General features: G+C 43.3%; 1 protein-coding gene and 3 non-coding genes across 8 annotated transcripts in view; 3 read left to right on the plus strand and 1 right to left on the minus strand.

Annotated features, from left to right (window-relative positions):
* The first annotated feature begins 13,401 nt into the window (after positions 1-13,401).
* TRNAD-GUC (transfer RNA aspartic acid (anticodon GUC)) lies at positions 13,402-13,473 on the plus strand. The gene has a single exon. It is a non-coding gene; the product is annotated as a tRNA-Asp (tRNA).
* Positions 13,474-13,596: 123 nt separating this feature from the next.
* Positions 13,597-13,668, minus strand: TRNAD-GUC (transfer RNA aspartic acid (anticodon GUC)). Its single transcript has one exon. It is a non-coding gene; the product is annotated as a tRNA-Asp (tRNA).
* A 422-nt stretch (positions 13,669-14,090) lies between these two features.
* On the plus strand, positions 14,091-14,162 carry TRNAW-CCA (transfer RNA tryptophan (anticodon CCA)). The gene has a single exon. It is a non-coding gene; the product is annotated as a tRNA-Trp (tRNA).
* A 5,724-nt stretch (positions 14,163-19,886) lies between these two features.
* The window catches only part of TMPO (thymopoietin), a 29,138-nt gene continuing 27,862 nt past the window's right edge, over positions 19,887-21,162 (plus strand). For 3 of the 5 annotated variants that reach the window (XM_065670941.1, XM_065670975.1, XM_065670957.1), the window contains exon 1: positions 19,887-20,432. In XM_065670941.1, the coding sequence (XP_065527013.1) occupies positions 20,193-20,432 (240 nt within the window). In that variant the 5' untranslated portion in view covers positions 19,887-20,192. The remainder of the gene's footprint in view (positions 20,433-21,162) is intronic. The other 2 variants (XM_065670966.1, XM_065670950.1) reach the window with 2 other exon arrangements.

The raw sequence follows: 21,162 nt of genomic DNA on the forward strand, positions 1-21,162 counted from the left end.
AAATGTACTTAACCAATATTTCAATCATGGAGAATTTTCGTATGAGGCCTCAAGGTGTCATGCTTTGTAATGATATAGATAACATTTTTGTATTTTCCATTTAAATAGCTGGGGAAAAAAGAAACATTTTTAGACAACGTAAGCCTTTCTTTTGGTCTGAAATTGTGGTGGCAGAAGAAACCTGGTGCTGCCTGATGGAGGTATTCATATTTAATGACAAGTTGAGTGCATTTCATTCACATCTCTGACTTCTGACACTCAGGCCTCAGATCTCCTCAGTCTCTGTTTCAAGTTAACATCCTGCAATAGCACTGCTTAGAAATAATTGAAGCTCACTGTCATGTTCTGAAATCACTCCTTTCTTCATCTCTCTTTCCTATGAAAAGAATGTCATCAATTATACTTGAACACCAGGAATCTACAGCCAAAACACTCATAATCATTCAGACCCAGCATTATTCACCCAAGGGGAGTGGCGGGATAATTTGTCTAGCAGTATATGTTATACCCCTGTCCTGACATCCTTGGTTTCTCTGAACTTTTTGCCCACTATTAGCCATTGACTAACACTGTGCTAGTTTCAGCAGATGTCATGACTCTTTTCAGCCTTGGTATTTCTCCTTCAGTGGCTGAAACAAGGATAACAGAAACTCTTAATTTCAGATGTCTGAGCTGCAGAAACAGAGGAGTTACAGAGATGTACTTATGACCTGGAAGCATGTCTTTACTTTGTGCTAGCACAATGGACCCAGCTGACAACATCTCCTCACCTGCCCTGCAGCTTTTATACAGCTTTCATGATCCTGCTGCAGGGTATGGTTCCCACCATCAGTTACTATAAATCCTGTGATAACCTCTCGTATGAAGACAGGTTGAGAGAGGTGGGGTTGTTCAGCCTGGAGAAGTCTCTGAAAGACTTTAGGGCAGCTTTCCAGTACCTCAAGAAGGCCTACAAGAAAGTTGGGGAGGGACTTTTTATAAGAGCAAGCAGTGATAGGACAAGGGGGAATGGCTTTAAACTGAAAGAGGGTAGATTTACAGTAGATCTAAGGAAGAAGTTATTTACTGCAAGGGTGATGAGGCACTGGCACTGGCTGCCCAGAGAAGCTGTGGCTGTCCCATCCCTGGAAGTCTTCAAAGCCATGTTGGATGTGGCTTGGAGCAACCTTGTCTAGTGGAAGGTGTCCCTGCCTAAGGCAGCACTCTGTGGAGCCTAATCATATGAGAAGCTCTTAAAATGAAATGTTCTTGAAACTGAACAGTAGAACTGTTAAATATTAGTATGAGGTTTGCTTGTTTGGTAGAACTTACTTTAGTGCCTGATTTTCACTGTCAAGACAGTGCTACCACCTCTCTCACCATCTGGACTCAACTAGATAAATGCAGTTCCTTGGTGATCTTTGTATAAACTCTATTTCAGGCCTATGGTCCTGGAAATTAAAAAATGCAACAGTATTTCATTGTAGCTTTTCCTTGTCCCTGCATTGAAATTAGGCTCTGACAAGCACTGGCAAATGCACCCTCTCAGCTCTTCCTCAGTAAAATGACCAATACATTCAGCAAATGCCCCCTGCCATGTGTTTTTACATCCCTGAGCTCTCCATCTTCTGCCACCTTCTGTATTCCATCCCACACCAACATGGAGTTTACACATTGAGTCTCCAGGAAAATGAGAAATGGTTTGTAGGACTACTACTTAAAGAAATGTTGTAATTGTGGTGCTTTTGCTGGACGCCAGCTGCTGATTTTCCCATGCCTTCTCCAAATGCCTCCTCCAAGATGTACTACTCCTGTGAGTTCATCATAAATGGCTATATCCAGGAGAAAATTATGCTATTTGCAGAATAGCAAAAAATCTTCTGCTACTGCAGACTGTAGAAAAACAACAGTAGGTATATAAAAGGTCAAATATTTTAAGGCACTTCAAAAGATGACAAAAAAACATCTCCTCTTCAGAAAAATCTAGGAACCATAGCTAGATGTATGATAGAAGAACTCTTCATAATACAAATACTTCCAAGACCTTTTAGAGCCTTTGTTCTGATGTTATGTTCTGCTACAAACTTTTTCTCTGTTCTAGTTTATCTGCATTTAGAAAGTAAGAAATAGATAGTCATGTAAAGAAATTGAGTCATACCACATCTTTAGTTGCTTGAAAGTAGTCTCATCTATGACAATGTGTTTGTACTGTATAGATTTATTTTTATAATTTGCAAAGATGGTAAGATGCATACATCTTTTTGAGAACAATGCAGTTCAGTGACTCTTCCGCAGCTGCTATTAGGCATCTGCTGTACAAATGACACTATCACTTGCATAAAACAACCAGTCCAGCAAGCCAGAGTTCATATGTCCTTTGGATAAGGTCTTTGATGAATAGACTCTCTTATCCTTCATTTCCAATCTATTATTAATAACATCCTCTGTGATCATCCAGACACAAAGAATTAAGACAATAACTCAGTAAGTGAGTACCAGAGCCTTAGCTTGCCCAACAGAATAACAGTCATTAAGTTTCTGCCAAAAGACCATTGCTTCAGACATAATGATAAGCAATTACCACACAGGCTTGGAAGGTGTTTATACATAGTATATTAAGTAAGTTAAAATATACCCTTTTCTTGCCATCCAGTAGCACCAAACCTATCAATTAAATTACCTGATGAAACACATATCAATATAAACCAATCCTAATTCCCAGTGTAACCATCTCTTTAATGATAATACACAAAGAATATAAATTAAAGCTTTTATGTATGACCATCTTCCTGTAGATAATGAAAGAAAAAATGGGTCAAAGTAGATAGTATTTCTGTGTTGCTCAAATAATGAAGAACTTTAGCAACTAACTTGTTCGGACAAGGAGGGGGATATGAACAAGCAGAAATAAAAATTTCCTAATCAAACATGCCTACTTTTATCCCACCTCGCTTTGGACATGGTAGGATAAAACTCTGCTCTATCCTAACACCGAACTGCTGTCGCTGTCACTGTATTAGGTTGTGGTTTAACCCCAGCTGGCAACTAAGCACCACACAGCCACTCGCTCACTCCACTACAGTGGGATGTAGGAGAGAATCAAAAGAGTAAAAGCAAGGAAACTCATGGGTTAAGATAAAGACAGTTTAATAGGTAAAGCGGAAGCTGCACACACAAGCAAAGCGAAACAAGGAATTCATTCTCCAGGTGTTCAGGTGAACAGGCAAATGTTCCGCCATCTCCAGGACAGCAGGGCTTCGTTATACGTAACGGTTACTTGGGGTGACAAATGGCATCACTTCAAACGTCTTCCTTTCCTCCTTCTCCCCTCAGCTTTTATATTGCTGAGCATAATGCCGCGTGGTATGGAATATTCCTTTGGTCATCTGGGGTCAGCTGTCCTGGCTGTGTTCCCTCCCAACCTCTTGTGCACCCCAAGCCTACTTGCTGGTGGGGTGGTGTGAAAGGCAGAAAAGGCCTTGACTCTGTGTGAGCACTGCTAAGCAGTAATTAAAACATCCCTGTATTATCAACACTGTTTACAGCAAAAATCCAAATCAAAGTCCCATACTAGCTGTTATGAAGAAAATGAACTTTACCCCAGCCAAAACCAGTACAACTGACTACATAGGGAGGGAGTGTTCACAGTATTTTCATTAAGTACTGCAGGTAGGAGCTAGGAAATCAGTAGTGTCAGTTTGGGCATCACCGTCATGTGCATGCAGAGTGAGAAGATGAATGTAGGCACAAGAGCTGCTGGGATACATTACCAGTAAACTTTTGACAGTGTGTATAGCACACCTGCTGTTGTTGGACTGCCCTGATACCATTACGCATCCCCATTCTTTCTTAGTACCATATCCAACCACTTAGGACTAACCATGAAACTGTTGTTCTTGATGTGTGACTTCATGCTGTTTTCCATTTCAGAAAGTAACCTGCCAAAGGGAGAGGGCACACTGCACAACAACTGTCTTTTGGCTATATCATCTGAACACATGAAGGGAATGCTGTGGTTTATGGGCTGCAGAAACTACAGTCCCAGCCTTCCAAATTTCATATTCTCTTTCCATGAGATATGTGCATATTTTATTCTCTATAAACATAGCTTTCATTACCTTGTCTTTTCAAAAGCCACAAATTCTCTTTATTTCACTCACCAAAATCTCAACCTAAGTAATTGCTTTACCACAGAAGAAGTTTAAATGTGGAACTAGCTCAAGGCAACACCCAAATTCTGAATGCATCCTGAAACACAAAGGTATTAGAATCTGAGATACATATCTATCCACAACTTCCTTCTCCCAAATATCTTAGCTGAAGTTCTGCATCCGGTCTGCAAAACTGCAATGCTCTTCTGTTCCTCCCGAAACTGCAGACAAACCCAGATCTAGATCTAAACTTTACACACAAGCGTGTTTCTAGTTAAGAGAACAGGGATATTATTAACTGGCCTTGTAATGCCCATTTCTGTGTACAGTTGTTCTTTCACTTCCAGACATAGAGAAAACAGATTGCTATGCTCCGCAGTTACAGGAGGTAGTGTATGATAAGAATGCCTATTGTAATAGAATATCCATAATTAATTTACCTAAAAAAAATGTGTCATTTTGGTATTTTAATCTTTCATCCTATGAAAATGCAGGGGGACACGGACAGCCAGATGCATAGTAAGGATTTTTTTCTGAACAAAAGTGATGACCAAAAGATTGATTAATCCATTGATTTACCTTCTGATATATCTTCAGCCCTGAATATGTCTTTTGGTCAGATTCCCGGACTGACCTAATAGTTCCACAAAGCTGCATCCCATCAACTTAAAAATCTTCTAGGAAATTGTATCAGATGATAGGCACTGTAAAAGTGATTCATATTCAGGTTTAAGGGTTGTTACACCGCTAAGAATCCAATGCCTTGGTGCTTGCCCCTTATCCTGAAATTATCCTTCATATAACCCAGGTTAAGACAAAAGTAAAACAAAAAAGCTTGGTTTCAGCATTGTATTTGAATGGAGTCCCTCTGCGAAGTGTGTGCTTTCTCTCCTTTGTTTAAAGAATTCCTTCAGGAAAATACACACTCTAAATGCATGAATTATTATTCATTTAAGGGCGGTATTTATTAACATTAATTAAGTACTAGTTAAAATATTAATATAATTTTTTGCTAGAAGTAAATGTTTAAAGCAGTTTTAGTCTACCTTTTTAAGCCTCCGTAGGAAGCAGAGCTGCTTTACTGACAGAAAGTGAGAATTTTACCTACTTTAACTCCTTTTGCCTCCAACTTTACAGTTTTGTGTAACTAAGCAAGTCAAACATGCTTTCCAGGTTCTAAATATTACCTTCACTCTTCATTCTTTTTTCAACACTGTACAGCCCTTGTTAACATGCACCTAATCTAGGAATGTACTAACAGTCAAATTCCCTCATCAACACATATTGCTCTTGACAGTGCTTAGCTATAAATAGTTAAGCTCAGCTTTTAATCATGTAATGTAGAGTTATGAATGACTTTCCCTTCTTAACGCACAATCATTTTTGTCTTTGAAACACAGCTATAATTTCTTATATTCTTTCTTGGCTCAGAAGCTCGCTTTATTTAAAAATTGGTAATTTATCACTGCTTCAGTTGATTTTAAAAACAAAAAAGCATTGTCCAGAACTAGTGGGTTTTGTAGATGTAAAACAAACACACATTGTGAAAATGCCAGGCAAAGGACTTTCTGAATAATACAGAACTTGCTCATATGAAGAAAGAAGATTTAGTAATGCTCAAGTTCATATTAAATGTTTTAGAATAATATGCTGACACACACATTTATCTGATGATGTGTGTCTTACAAGTTAAATAAATGTTCTGAGAACTTGCAGGTGTGCAGAATTATGTAAAAAGGCCTTAAGTATACCTAGCTATTCTGCTTAAATATACTGGTAGATGAATCATGGTAAATTCTTAATTCTGTGGTAGACAAATACATAAATATATTGTACTACTATATAAGGTACTACTATATGTAGTGTATATATACATATACACACACTTTTCACAGATGTACAGCTCTTATAGTATTGCTAGTTGTGGGGGTTTTTTAAAACCTGGCAGAGCCTGTCTGAAATAATTCTGAAAAGCTGGAATTTCAGACTCAGTAGACCAACAAGTTCATTAAAAAGTTATCTAGTAAGTCTGATTAAATTATTTTGCTTCAGAAGAGTTTGTAGGATCAGGATTTCAAACTGGGCAAAAAAATTGTATCTTCAGTTGAATTTTGTCAGAAGTGCAAAATATTATTGATATTTAGCACTGAAATAATTACAAAAAGCTTAGTCTTCATGCCATGTAGAAAACAGTGTTTCTAAAAATTATCTTATCTTTAGCATTTCCCTTTTTACTTAAACTATGTCAGAAAAGATTGTGGGCTCTCCATCCATTTAAACAGAAGATCCTACACAATTTCTTCCAATGCGAGCAGTTAATCTACAGAAAGACTGGCCTTTTTCCTGTCTTCTTCTTTTAGTAGTTTCTGAAGTGCTGTAATTAAAAGTATATCAGTGTATCAACCTAAGAATGTTCATAGAGCAGAGTGACACTGACCAAGAAACAACAGGCAGTAGTTCTTGAACTCTCAATTATTATTAAGTAAAAGAAAGGGCAGGTACATTCACTCACTTGGAAAACCTACCATGTTTGCTAAATGAAGCCTTACACTGCACAGATAGGGGACCGCAGTGCCTTGATGATGCAGCTTTAATAATTTTCTTCCTCTCAGTCTTGCTACACTGAGAATGCCAACTGCAGAATTACCCAGCTCCAGGAAAAGGCTTAGTTTCATCTTCTGCAAAATTCCCAAAACACGTGTTCTTCCCACATGCCTAAACAGAGGAAATGATGGCACTGCTTCTGCATTTCCTGCTCCTCTTTATCTTTTCTTTCCCCTCTTTTCTATAGTCAACAGATTAACAACAGATGGATAAAAACAGTCACTAACTGCACATCTGGTTCAGCTCTGGCAAGGGCTACCAGGATGCAAGTACCTTAATTTCAAACTGGAAATTCTCGTATTAAAACTTTCTGTAAGAGACTGATTGATTTTTGCTGCCAAGTTAAACAGGCCAGTCCCATAGTTAAGACACTGTTGTAACTTCTCGCCTTTCCAAACACACAGCAAATAGCAAAATGCCATTCATTAATTCAGTTAAGAGAATGTGAGGGAAGGGAAATGAATAAGGTTTATTTCCAGCCATTTTGACCCAGATTGATAAAATTTCATTTTATGAGCTGATTTTGTGTAAGCTGAATTGGATTTAAGAGATATGACTATTTGTTTGTCCTATTCTTAATATAATAATTACATAAAATAGTAACCCCAAACTGCTACCAAACGAATTTTACCGGACTAAAAACTAGAGCATTTCAGAATGCCACCAGAGGGAGCCAACGCAATTGAAAACCTGAAAGTCTAGTTCTTTTCCGGGAAGAGAGTCAAAAAAAAAAAAAAAAAGGAAACTACAAACCAACAAACAAAAAAAACCCTACAACTTTATGTAATGATCACTACCCTGCAAAATAGCAAACGGCAAAGAAACAAATTTATGGTTCTGAAGCAAGGTGTTTGTGCCTTTTGAAGTAAAAAACTCCACATTCCAATTACATATAATGAGAACCATCAATGTAAATGAAAAACAAACAAAAAGCAACCAACAAACTCTCTTATACTTTTTTTTTTTCCCAGGAATAGATGCTGTGTTCACTGAATCTGACTCTACCTAGCAATGCATCTGATACTTTCTGTTGTACTGCTTTTACTTTGATTTTACTAGAATCAAGAGTAATGTGGTGATTGTCAGCCAATGTATTGCAGATACACCATTGTGTTCAGCCCTTACTTCAAGCAGCTGTGCTCTAAGCACATCATTCTCAACAGTTCCTCATTTGTGGTTTTGGCTATTCAACTGACTTTAAATATTCATCTCTTCTTTCAATTTTAAAGTGCACTGTGATTCATTTCTGCAACTTTTTTTAAGTGTCAGGCTTTTACAGTTGAGCAAGATAGTTAACCATCCATCATGTCTTGAACAATCTCTGGTGGATGTGCACATTCGCTTTTATCTATCATGAATAATACTGGAAATGGCAATTAATTTCTGTAAGGGCTTTTAAATGTTTGATTTTATACCATCTTACTTCTTCCGTCTGCTAAATTTAAAAACCTATCTACTTCCCTTCTATTGCTCGTGCACCCACTGAAAATTGTGTCAGAAGCAAAGGAACCAGTCTCAGGAGCTTCTCCTGACACAGATGAACAGGACCACCAGTTTCCTCTAGCCTTCTGCTCACTCTTTTGCAACCCCATGACTTGGATAAGACATGGGCATTCTGTTTTCCTCAGGAGAAAGAGGAAAACAAAACAAAAAAAGTAAAGGGGGGTGGAGGGGAAGGGAAGGAAAAATAGTGAAGAGGAAGACAAAAAGACTGCAGAGTGAAGAAGCCAAATGCAGGTGTAATAGTACAACACACCACAAGGATAAAACCCGACTACTTAAAGAGAAATTAAGCCTTACTGGTTTTTGTTAGCTATGAGGACCACATAGGGTTTCTCAAGGTTTCCCTGTGCACATTGGATTACCACAATCAGTGGAGTACTTCCCTGAGTAAGGAAAAGAAAAATATGGTTTCCATGGCAGGTGGCTCTTTTATCCTAAGAAAAGGAGATAGGAGTAAACTATTACCTCATCAAGCCACAGTTTATCTAGAAAGGAGGGTATTCTTCTGTTTCCCATGCACAACACAACAAACTAGTAAATGGTGGAGACTGGAAGACCAGGAGCATGAGTGAAGCCAGCATTACAACTGATACAGTGCTGGTAGCTTTGATCTAGTGCTTGGTTGTTAAAATAAATGAGTTGTCACCTTTGTTTTTTGCTGACACTATTTTTAGCACTTTGGGTTTTTTTTAACATTTATCATTTTTAATTTTAACATTCATCAAGCTTTGAAGTTTTTCTCTAATTAAACTCTTAAAGAAAGATTGCTAACAGACATCACATTGTTCATAGAAGCTCTATTAACCCAGATGCCATTTAGAAGATTCCAAACTGTCATTTGTTGTGCTTTCTACTTAATACCAAATGCTTTCACAGACAAAATGTACCTTGATGATATACCATAATGTTTGAATACCAGATTATAATGTTGCTTTCTCTCTCAGGTACAGTGCTGTCTAAACTCTGGATTTTTTGAGTCATCAATGCATTTTTCAGTGATATATATCTGGCTGAAACTTCCCAAAACCTTTACAAAAGCAGCAAAACATCATAAATTTCCCTTTATACTTCCATGGCATGTTCTGATAGTGCTTTCAAGGTAGGTCAGTTTCCTTTGTGTTAACTACCAGATAAAGACTAAACTGACTTCTATTCATTGTTGGCCCAGCACACTGACTTCTTTTTTGCCGCTGATTTTTCAGTACTACAGCAGTACAATCTAGCAAACTTAAGAGAACGGCAAGTATTATTCAAGGTCTGGGGCGCTAGTGAGCTCTGACATGGGAGCATAAAAATTTCTGGGCTTTTTTTCCCCAAGTTTTCTGCAGGAACTTTTGTGTGTTTCTAATTTCATACCTTAAGAAAGCACATAGGTTTTGGTTTTAATGGCACTTCTTCTGTATGTTCATCTTTGGTCTCATTGTCCGGTTTCCCCATCGTAATTACCTGGCCTGCACTTGTCCGCAATGTCTATATTGAGTGAGCATTGGAATGCGTGACAGAAGTTCGTGATGATCAGCCTTCTAAGATAAATAAACTGCATATTCCCTCATTTATAGTTTTGTACTATACCTTTAAATACCTCCCCATGCTCTTTACATGGGGAGATATCTTTACCTGATTTCTTTCTGTGATGCCTTTATCTCATGACATCTTTGTTTTGGATACCTAACTTCAGTCTATGGTACTTTTTACTGTATTACTTTCTGTGGGTTTTGCTATCCCATGTTTTCCTCTCTCTACACGTCATTTTCCTCATGATTCCCTTTTTTTGAATGACAGCTGTGTAAGCCTAGAACAGATATGATGCAAGAGTCAGACCTTATAGTTACAGCTGTATATGACGGTATTTGTTTTTTTCATGTTTGTCTCTACAATTTTCCTTCTTAGGCACTACATGATTGGTCTGCCTAGAAGCAAATTATTGACAATGTCAAGATTCTAAGAAATTCCATATTTCAGACCAAGTCAGACCAATGGCGAAATTGTTTGGGTCCACTGTAGTCTTTCACCACAGCCAGAAAGTAATGACCATTCTTGTAGTCATATAGTAGGCATATTCTAGTATCCAGAACTGCATTACACACGAATACTTACATTAGTACACAACCTGTTGGGGTTTTGGAGTGTCACAATACGTCTCTAAAGGCTTTGCTGCATAAACACGCTTTTGGGATTACTCAAAACCAATACACCTCATACACCAAGAGGAGTGTATTCTGCATACCAACTTGATCAATCTTCTTCCTTCTAATTACTGGGTCCTGTCCTCTGATTTTTAGGCAGGACATCTCTCAGATTTTGCTATTCTAAAGTTGAAATTTTTCCTTAAAACCAGCCAGCCTTCACTTTTCCTGGTTTGAATTTTCCCGGTTTTCATGGTATCTCTCCAAGTACATTTGCTTGGCAATCCCTTTTGAAGGGAAAAGAGATCAGAATGTAGATTCCCTCTGAGAAGGAGTTTATTCTTACTCAGAGTATCCATTGGATTTAAACCATGATATAGGAATAGAAATGATTATATTCAACTACTGAACTTTTCCATCAGGGTGCTTTTTACCTAAACAGAAATGGGGTTCTGCATAGGCACTTCTCTATTTTCTTTCACAATTCTTAGGACATAAGCTTTCAATCCCTGAGACTCCTCCAACAGGTTTTTAAAAGGCTCCATTTATTAAACAGTTCACATGATGCAACATGGAGAGGAAGCTTCCCAGCTGTGTGGCTGCATTTAGTAAACTATACCAAGCATGCTAATAGGGGAAAAAGCCCCTCAGGTCCCTTCTCCCACTAGTCCACCAGGCAGTGGCATAGAATGTCACAGTCCCCCTTTCCTTGAATTTCTTCAGCTGCTGATTTTACATGGGATGTCTTATCATTCATTCCCTCAAGTGATGTAAATTGATTTTTCTAATAACTTCTAAAACTTTGGTTTAGCTTGATCAAAATACATTAGCACAGAAAGAGATAACTGAGTCATACAGACCACACAACAAATCCATTACACTGGACAAAAATTGTGTTAGGCCAAAACTCACACAGAAAGAAGTACTGTAATTAAATTTGCCATCTGATAACTCATACACTCTTACTTACAAAGCTTATTAAATCCTGTGCTGTGAACTCCACAGGGTGAAGGTACAGACAAAAATTACATGGAAAACAGGGCACAGAGCACACAGTGTTGGATATGTGTGAATGGGCAGCAATAAGAGTGTACAAAATAGCTATAAGGAGTAATCAGAATAAGATGTATTCAATTGCAGCAGCTCTTCTGGGCTGGGGCATCCTAAAGACCATACCAATGAAGTACTTTGTTTCTCATCTAGGGCTTGTGGCTTTACACTGACTCAGAAACATTAATTTCTGCAGCTATAGAAGGTTCTTCCCCCACCTCACGCCCCTGTAATATAAAATTACAGTCACTGGGTTGAAATGACTTGTGCTATTTTACAGCATGGCAAGAAGACAAGGGCCTGACTTACTGCTCACAAAACTTACCTGTCAGCAACTGCGGGTTCTAAGGACTGCTCTCATTTCTTTCAGGCCACCAGGATCATTGTGGCAACTACAGCAAAGAGGAAACTGCTGGTGCAAGGAATTGCCCTAACAACATTTTGCCCTATGCTTAACACATTCCCCCTACTGATGCTTCCCAGACCACTCAATAAAATGCAGAGGAGGCAAACCCACTTCTGTAGCTTTTTCCATTTTTCCTCAGTTTGAACCCCTAACACACCATTCACAACTTGTTGTGAGCCTGGCTCTGGTGTTCTCAAAGTGCTTAGCAACGCCAAAAATTTGCAAGAGATGGTATGGAACAGCAGAGGTCATGTTCCAAGAGAAGACAGCCCAAGGAGAGGTCTGCACAGGAACCTGAGGCAAAACCAGCTCTGAGTAAAGAGTAGAAGCTAGGGAAGGTCTGGCTGTAGGAAGCACCATCACTTACACAAGCAGTCACATCTGATACCTGACCCCAGGGATCAAGGAACAGACAGAATTCAGAAGGGACTGCTAAAAAAGTCTGAACTAGAGTTACGTGTGAGTGGTCTCACAAAATGCACACAGGCAGTGTTTGATCCACCAGTTTCGCAGCTGAAAGCAAACCATCATCATTTGCTGAACAAAATTTGAACCCACACAGCAAGTTTAGACCAGCCTAGCAACACGGATTTTGATCCTGCTTTGGGAGGTTTAAGGCTATCACCTGATCACAGCCCTACCAGTTCATCTCATTATGCTACCTCCAAAGTAATGACATTATTATGAGACTTCAATTATTATTTTTCACTTGTCAGGACAAAATCCGAATCTGTTCCATCCACTGGGAAACTCATGTTTATAGCTGAGTGCTTAAACAAGCAGGTCAGTATTTAGAAAAGCTTTATTTCCAGGTCATGTCTATTTAGATGTCTACATACAGATTTGTTTGTTCTTTAGCTATGCTTGTCTGAAAGAGCTGTGCTGGGGTCCTTTTACCCAAAGAATTATTACAAACTTACAACCATGTTACTGCTGACCGAGTTGGTATGATGCCATACGGTCAGTGTATGTCCTCTGCCTTTTAGTCTCAAATCCCAAAGTAACCGGTTTCCATTTCTCTCGTCCCCTTTTTAGGTAGGTAAGAAGCAGGTGCTAGAGTCTCTTCACCCCAAGGACTGCTGACTCCAGGGCTTCTCGGGTTCCCGTAAAGAGGAACTGTATGAACGACAGGCAAAAACACAAACGCCAAGACACCCGAGCTCCTGCTCCGCTGTCTGCCCTCGGGCGCTTTCTTCGCCTTGCAGCACTCCCGGGGCGCTCCGCGGTGGGGCGGGCGGGAGAGACTGGGCAGCACGCCGCACCCCCCCGGGGAGAACCACAACAACAACGAGCCATGGCGGAGCCTTTCCCCTTCCTCCGCCCTCTCCCCACCGTCTCCCGGTGTCAGCAGCCCCCGGCAGAGCCCCTTCCCTTCCCCTCCCCGGGCCTGCACGACACAACGCACGCCTTGACGCTAACGCACATCACCCGAGCGCTCGGGACCCGCCATACCCTTCGCGAGACTAGCAAACGACACGGAGGGAGGGAGGATTGCAGTGCCCCCCAGAACCCTCTGGGCACCAGAGCGGGGGGCGCCCGGGCCGGAGCCGCATGCCCCGCTCCCCGCGGGCCCCCCCGCGGCTCCTCGTTAGTATAGTGGTAAGTATCCCCGCCTGTCACGCGGGAGACCGGGGTTCGATTCCCCGACGGGGAGAGCCGCGCTCGAGCGCGCTTTTTGTTTCCAGGCCCTTTGTTCGGCGGCCGCCGCGCTAGGCCCGGCTGCTGGCACCAGCCTGCAAAACAAGCACGCGCCCCGCCCGGAAAAAACGTCTCCAGTCTCCCCGTCGGGGAATCGAACCCCGGTCTCCCGCGTGACAGGCGGGGATACTCACCACTATACTAACGAGGAGCTGTGTCGTAAACTTCCCTCGGAGGGATCCTTTATCTGCAAGTGCACCCTTACTTCCCTTCCTGTTGCGGAACAATGGCAAAGGGGGGTTGGCAGCAGGGGCGATCTCTGAGCAGCGGGAACCGCTACCCACGAGTCTGCGTAAGGAGGCGGTGTTGAAGGCCGACAGGTCCCTGCTGCGAGGGGCCGGTAGCGGGTGTGCAGGTGGGTAGAGTTAACGTAGGGGCGCGGGAAGGAGATAAACGAAGCCGTGTTGGAGGAGAGGGGCCGGTGCGGGGCTGCGGGTTTAATCGGTACGGTTGCCATAGCGGGTGAGGAGCGTCTTCCTCCGCTCCCCACCCTTCTGCTCTGTCCCTGTCTCCAAGGATGGGGGCTGCCAATAGTGGGCGAGTTGTGAAACCCAGCATATGCCTGCCCAGCAGGACCTCGTGGCGCAACGGTAGCGCGTCTGACTCCAGATCAGAAGGCTGCGTGTTCGAATCACGTCGGGGTCATCGTTTTTCTTCGTTCATTTCCACTCTCGGGTTCATCCCGGAGGAAGCGGAGAGACGTCAATTTCCCCCCCCCCCCCCCAAAAAAAGCTCGGGGTCGGTCTCTTTTTGCTTGACCCTGAGAGAGCGGCAGAAGTACAAATCGAGGCCGTCTGAACGGTGTCAGTAACGACGTAGCCTGCGGACAGAGACGCGTCTGGCACTCACATTTCGGCAGCAGCGGATCAGGGGACGTGCCGAGGGGGAAGCAGTGCCCGGAGAGGAACGGACACAGGGTACAGTGCTTTTCTGCCTGCCGTGGGACCGCAGCTGCCCGCAGCGCGGCCCGAGGTCCTCTCCGCGGCTGGCAACGGGAAGCGGGGTGCGGATCCTGGCGCGGGGCTGTTTTCTAATATCACACTTAAAACACGGAAGGCAAAGAACGTTTCAGAGATCAAAGTTCTACAAAGACAGCCCACTGTGTGGAAATTATGAGGACAGATCAGAAAGATGCATGAAAATAGCAACTTTAAATTTTAAATGGTACCCCCAAAATGGCAGTGGTTTTCAGTGACTTGCCCTCCCCGACCACCTGTTTTCAGTGCACATGAAGAGGGGTGGAATAAAGGCACTGGAAACAGGTGGTCGGGGCGGTCAAGTCCTGTCAGGAAGCAGAGGGGAGCAGGGGGACTGAGTGCCAGGGGACGCTCTTCGGGGGGTGATGTGTTGAGGCTGTGAAACACAGGAGTTTTCTCAGAGTAGCCATTCCCGCATGCTGAGGTGCCAGAGGCAGAAAGGCACAGAAAGTACTGAATTTTGATCTGGAGATGAGAGCGAGTCATAGAAGTAATACGTTGGTGATTTGGATGGACTGGAAAGTTTTACACTTAATGAAATTGAATTAGGAAGGAAACAGCACAGTTTGTCAAAAGGCCTGAATTTGAGGCATGGAGAGAAAAACTCCAGAGATATAATTCTAAATTTGGAGAATTGGTTGTTAGTGTTGTAAACCATGGCAGAAAATGAAAAGAATACAGAAGTCCTGGAAACTAGACTCAGCAGAGTCATCCAATTATGTGGGTTTTTCAACATAAAGACTTTGGGATTTACAGGCTAATATTTATTCCATATACCCGTAAAACCTCTCAAATACAGAAATTCTGCATCTTCCTTAAGCGCTCTGTTCCAGTGTTTTGCTGTCCTAACTGTTAGGAAGCAGCTATGTGTATTTTAGTCCTGATGTCTCTTTCAACATACTTAAATCCAGCCCTTGTGCTATTGCACTGGAGGACAGTTTATTCCTTTCCTTTTTATAGGTACTTCTTACATATTTGAAATTTGCTATGCCTCTCCACAGCTGCTCTAGGGTAACAGACCGTGATTGCTGGGCCTCTGATGATTTGTGTTACTTGCCTCTGGAGACTTTCCAAATGTGTTGCATTTTTAAGTGCCCAGAACTAGTCACAGTATTTCAGCTGACTCAGGTTTTACCAGGTCTGAAAAGAAGCAGAGGACTGACTGACATGCTACCCTGTCCGCAGCCAGAGCAGGTGCGTGGCTTGAGCATTCCAGATTGCTGCTGGGCAGCATCTCTGGCTTGCAGTGAGGGTCCATCTCCTGGTAATACAGAACATCTGCTAATGGGAGTCAGAGTTCTCAGGGTGTGGTTTCACACCAACAGACCTTGTGTAATGCAGGTGCAGGGTGTCATGAAGCAGTTGGTCTGGCTCAGCTCGGCCCTCCCTGCCTGCCTGCTTCCCCCACTCCACTTGGATCATGTTGTGCAACTGTGCAGCGGCAGCTGCTGGCTCAGCATGCAGATCTCGTGGCACGACTAGGAGATCCAGCACAAGGAAAGCATCAGGGGTGCGTGGCCTGGGACAGGAGGGAGAGCAGGATTTGGCAACCACGACGACTACCACCACCATTCAGTTAACTTTTTTGTCAGTTGTTCTTTGGAGGGAGAGCCTACTGTCCCTAAATTGAAATAACCTAGTGACATTTAAAAACTAAAGGAAAGAATTAAATACACCTTAGCTCCCTTGCCCCTGTGGGGACAGTTGTACAGACCACCTGCAGCACTGGGCACCCTGTGTCCACAGCAAGGGCAACCACGTGTCTTTACCACGTTGGGTGATGCAGATCCAGCAGCATCCCTCAGCGGGCTACCTGGCCTGTTCCCCTGATACGTCCCTGTTCCCCAGTATATCCACTGGCCAGTTCAGCAAGAGATGAAAGATCTTCTCTAAGGGAATTGCTCTAGAAGTGATATGCTCCATTGGAGTAAGATGTGCTTTTTTCTTACTGCTTTGCCATTTCTACTTGGATTATGCGTAAAAATGTTCTGGATAAGAAAGAGTTATTAAAAAGACACCTAATTTTCTCTAAACCCTCCATGGAATTTAGGATATTTTTTGAACGAACACAGAAGTAGAGAAAATTCATTTTTTTCAGTGTGGCACAACATAAACTACTGGTCTCGTTTTTCTGGGTGGCATTAGAGGTTAGGAATCATAAACCTGGGGGAAGCCAAATCTAGACAACTGAGATAGTTCAGAAGACATTCAATGTTTTCCTGAAAAAGAAAACTGTATGACTGAAAATCTCTTTCCCATGCTCAGAAAAGCGAACAAATTCCAGACATTTGGGAGGGTCCTAAAAAGGAAGGGTTTTTGGCTTCAAACTTCAGCATATTTCATATTTTTAGGCAAGCTTATGGCAGTTTTTCAACCACTGAAAACAGGCATAGTTGAACACTATTTGCACTTTTTTCCTAAACTTTCCTTTTGTCACCATTTTGACTGACGAGGTAAAATATGACTACCTGTTTCTCAGGCAAAGGCTGGTATTCCAGTCTTTGAAAACCAGAACTGGTTGTTAGGAATAAACATTTAAATACTGGAATGCTTCACGGAAGGCAGAGCAAAACCTCTAAGACACTAATCATCATACTGGCATATGGACCACCTCATGGATTTGGGGTTTTTTGGTAAAAAAAATGAAAGATATTTCAAGGTTGTTCATAAGGAGCTCACTCCCTTATTGCCTTTGACTGCTGCCTTATGCTACAAAATGCAGCCTTTCTTTACTTCAGAGCAAACAATAAAGGTGTAAATCCTCAGCTAATTGTCTAAGGTTTAACTCTGGTGATAACTGCAGGTTGCAGTGTTAATCGTTATTTATGTACATGCACATTTTGGTGCTTTCTCGTATTATTTTCCCTGTCTGTACCTTGCCTGGAGAAAGCCTATTGTACCCAAGGAGTGAGAACAAAAAGGGTAGAACCAGAGAATAAAGGACTATTTTGTGTTGAGGATTTTTTATGGACGTATGAGGTTGTTCAGTCTGGTGAAGAGGAGGCTCCAGGGAGATCTTGTAGCAATCTTCCAGTACCTAAGGTGGGCCTACAAGAAGGCTGGAGAGGGATTTTTTACAAAGGCATGTAGTGACAGGACAAGGGGGAATTGCTTTAAACGGAAAGAGGGTATGTTCAGATTAGACATTAGGAAGAAATTCTGTACTGTGAGGGTGGTGAGACACTGGATCAGGTTGCCCAGAGAAGCTGTGGCTATCCCTTCTTTGGCAGTATTCAAGGCCAGGTTGGATGGGGCTTACAGCAACCTGGTCTAGTGGAAGGTGTCCCTGCCCGTGGCAGGGTGTTGGAAGTGGATGAGCTTTAAGGTCCCTTCCAACCCAAACCATTCTGTGATTCTGTAATACAATTCTATGATTTGAGGTTATTATTTTTCACATTAGTGTGATAGCTGAAGAATCTCTGCTGCTTTCTAAAGTAGTAAAAGCAGTTTAGTAATTTACTACTATAGTAGTAAAAACAACTTTCTAGAGTTGTAAAAGCAATTTAGTCCCCAATACTTGCATATTTTAATTCATGGTAGATTATTATTCCTCTGCACACATAATGCTTTAGTCATCTACATTTTTATACCCTTTCTTTTTACTGTACAACTGAGTTCTTAACTATATTTATGGACTGCTGTATTTTCCCTGTATACCTATGCACCTTATTATCTATTCATAATCTCCCATTTCTCTTTAAGTTATTGTTCACAATATATATTTAAAATAATAACAAAGCTTAAACTCCAATTTTTGACTTTTTAAACTATTTTTAACTATGTTTAAGCTATTTAAACTATGTTTATATAAAAACCTGTTTATAGTTTAAACTGAAAGGTAGTTTTACCTGTTTATAGTTTAAACTATTAAACTATTTAAACTTTTTAAATGCCATGTCAGTCTGCAACTGGTTTCGTATCTGAGCAAGATGTAAATTCTTAAAGGTGGGGAAAAGATCTATTTTAAAGTCACCAAGAAGGTGAAACATACTATCTACTCTTACTTACACTAAATTATTATTAGCACATTTGGAAATGAATTTGATTTTCTTTAAGCATTTCCAAAACACTTGTCACGTGATACCCATGTTCCAGGAAAAATGTGGTAAGATATGCCGAAAAATAAACAGAACCACATAATTTGTTCGATTCAGGTTTAAAAGTAAGTGATAGTAATCAATCCACATTGGTATATGAATATTTGCTGTGTATGCATGTATGCTATCAATGGAAGGAAGATGTTTCTACCCACCATTCAGCCTTGTTGTCTAACAGACTGAACAGGTAAAGTATATGCAACACCAAAGAACCAAATGCTTTCAGATATAAAGTATAATGAACTGCAGATGATGGCTGACTATTTGCACTACAAGGTAAACTAAACCCGCCAAGCCAAGCGTCTCCCTTATATTAATTACTTTGTTACGCCACACCAGTTCCTCCATTGGAAGCATCAGGCTTCTTGTGCGTGGGTCTTTGATTTACCTCGAAATTACCTTCCACAAAAATAACCCTCAGCACCTTCACCTCGCTGGCCGGGTAAACAGAAATGACGGCCACCATACTTTGAGATGGAGCAAACCTAAACTGGGGGAATCACTTTCATTGACAGCAGTGTAAAACACTTTTCAAAACATAAAGAGGAGCAGGCACAAACACTAACACTCCTGTTGTATGTCAGTAACTGATGGGCAAATGTAAATACATTTCAATTCTTATCTCTGATACTGTAGGGTAGCTCTCAAAAGCACAGGATATGTAGTCAGATCTAAATACTAAACTGTTCCCATCATAAAACACAGGAAAATTGATAGCAGTGTATGTTCCCAGCCAGCAGTGTGTAAACACAGGTTTGACTCCCTTGTTTAAACACCATGCAGCATTAAAACTCTATGCACCTTTCAAATCTTGCAATGCTACAGAAGCGATTCATTTTGTTATTATTATTTGTTTAGCATGCAAGTCATCACAACGGCAGCAGTTACACTGACAGCTTAGCTACCAGCTTCCCGGCTGGATTTCTCCTGCAGCCAGACAGCTAAGGCGCTAGACGAAGCTAAGCGCCCGGCTAGCAAGAGCAGCACGTCCTGTTCCCCCGGCAGAGAAGCCGGGTACCCGTGGGGCAGCCGCCTCAGCACACCAAAGCAAAGCCGGTGCCGAGGAGCAGGTGTCACAGCAGGGTACAGGGATCTTCTTCACGGAGGGCCTGAACCGCCCGCTGTGTGGCCGGTGAAGGGCGGCGTGGGGCAGCCGGCGAGCCCCACACGGGTTACAAAAGGAACCGCCGCGACGCTGATCTCCACCGCCCCAAGGCGGCGCGCGCAGCCCCCGCCCCCCTCGCGCCTCCCGCCCGAGCCGAATTTAAACTGCGTTACTGTCCCTCGCGCGCGCAAAGCACTAACGCTGGTGGGTCTCGCGCGCCTCTTTCCCTATTCCTCCTGGCAGCCAATAATAGGGCGGTTTCGTTCTCCTTTCTGCCAATCGGGGCGCGGTTTGTTGCTGGCTGAAAGAAACCCTCCGTGCGCGAGCCTGCCCGTTAGGGAGCTGGGTTTCTGACGCGGGGCAGGCGAGTCCTCCTCCTCCTCCGCTCTCTCCTCCCTCTCTTTTCCCCTCCGCCCCTTTTCCCTCTCCCCGCGCTTTGTTGGTGCCTCTCCCGGGAGGGTGGTGGTGGCGGCGGCGGCGGCGGTGGCCGGCGGCGATGCCCGAGTTCCTGGCGGATCCGTCGGTGCTGACCAAGGAGAAGCTGAAGAGCGAGCTAATCGCGAACAATGTGAGCCTGCCGGGCGGCGAGCAGCGCAAGGACGTGTATGTGCAGCTCTACCTGCAGCACCTCACCGCCCGCAACCCGCCCGCGGCCGCGCAACCCGACTTCTCCAGCGACGAGGAGCGGGAGCCTACGCCTCTCGGCGCCAGGAACCGCGGCGCTGCCGCCGGACGGGTGAGTAGCGCCGTCCCGACCCTGCGCCAGGGTCTTGACCCCCACCCGTGCTCCCCCGGCTTTTCAGCGGTCTCGGGCCCGCTTTCCCGCCCGAACGGGCCTACCCCTCACACCGCCAGTCGGCCGCAGCTCCCCGCGCGTTCTCCGGCTTAGGGCCCGCTCCGCCTCGCCTCACTCGAGGCGCGGCTTGGCTGAGGGTGCGATCGTGCCCGGCGGGAACGGGGTTGGAGGGACGGGCGCGCGTTGCCAGGAGCCCGACTGGGACCCGCGGGGCTGGGGCCGGCTTCGCCTCCGCGTCGCGAGCAGCGTGTACGCTCCGCGGCGGCAGCGGCTTTGGAGTGGTTGGTCCCCGGTGGCCGCAGGGCGCGCGGGGCGGGGGGCCCCTCCAGCCGGGGAGGGGCAGGGCGATCGGGCGCGGAGCGTGAGACAAACCCGGACTGTGTGCTAGGAATCCTTTACTGGGGTTTGTCGGGCCGTCTCGAAAGTAAAATACTTGGGTCTTGGAGGACTAGAGCAGGTGAAACTGCACGGGGCTGCAGCTTACTTTAGAAAGATGATCCCCAGCAGCTGTCTCGGTTGTACTGGAGCAACGCTACTCCGTGTTAATACCTCCATGTGAAAGGGTGAAGCTGTTCTTCACAGCTTGCTTGTTTTGTTTAATGAAGTGGGATGTTTAGTGTAAAGCTGGTCTGCTTAATGTTGCTGGCTCGTACATCTAAGCATATGTTTT

This window comes from Lathamus discolor, chromosome 1, assembly GCF_037157495.1.
Source record: "Lathamus discolor isolate bLatDis1 chromosome 1, bLatDis1.hap1, whole genome shotgun sequence".
Classification (NCBI taxonomy): Eukaryota; Metazoa; Chordata; class Aves; order Psittaciformes; family Psittacidae; genus Lathamus; species Lathamus discolor.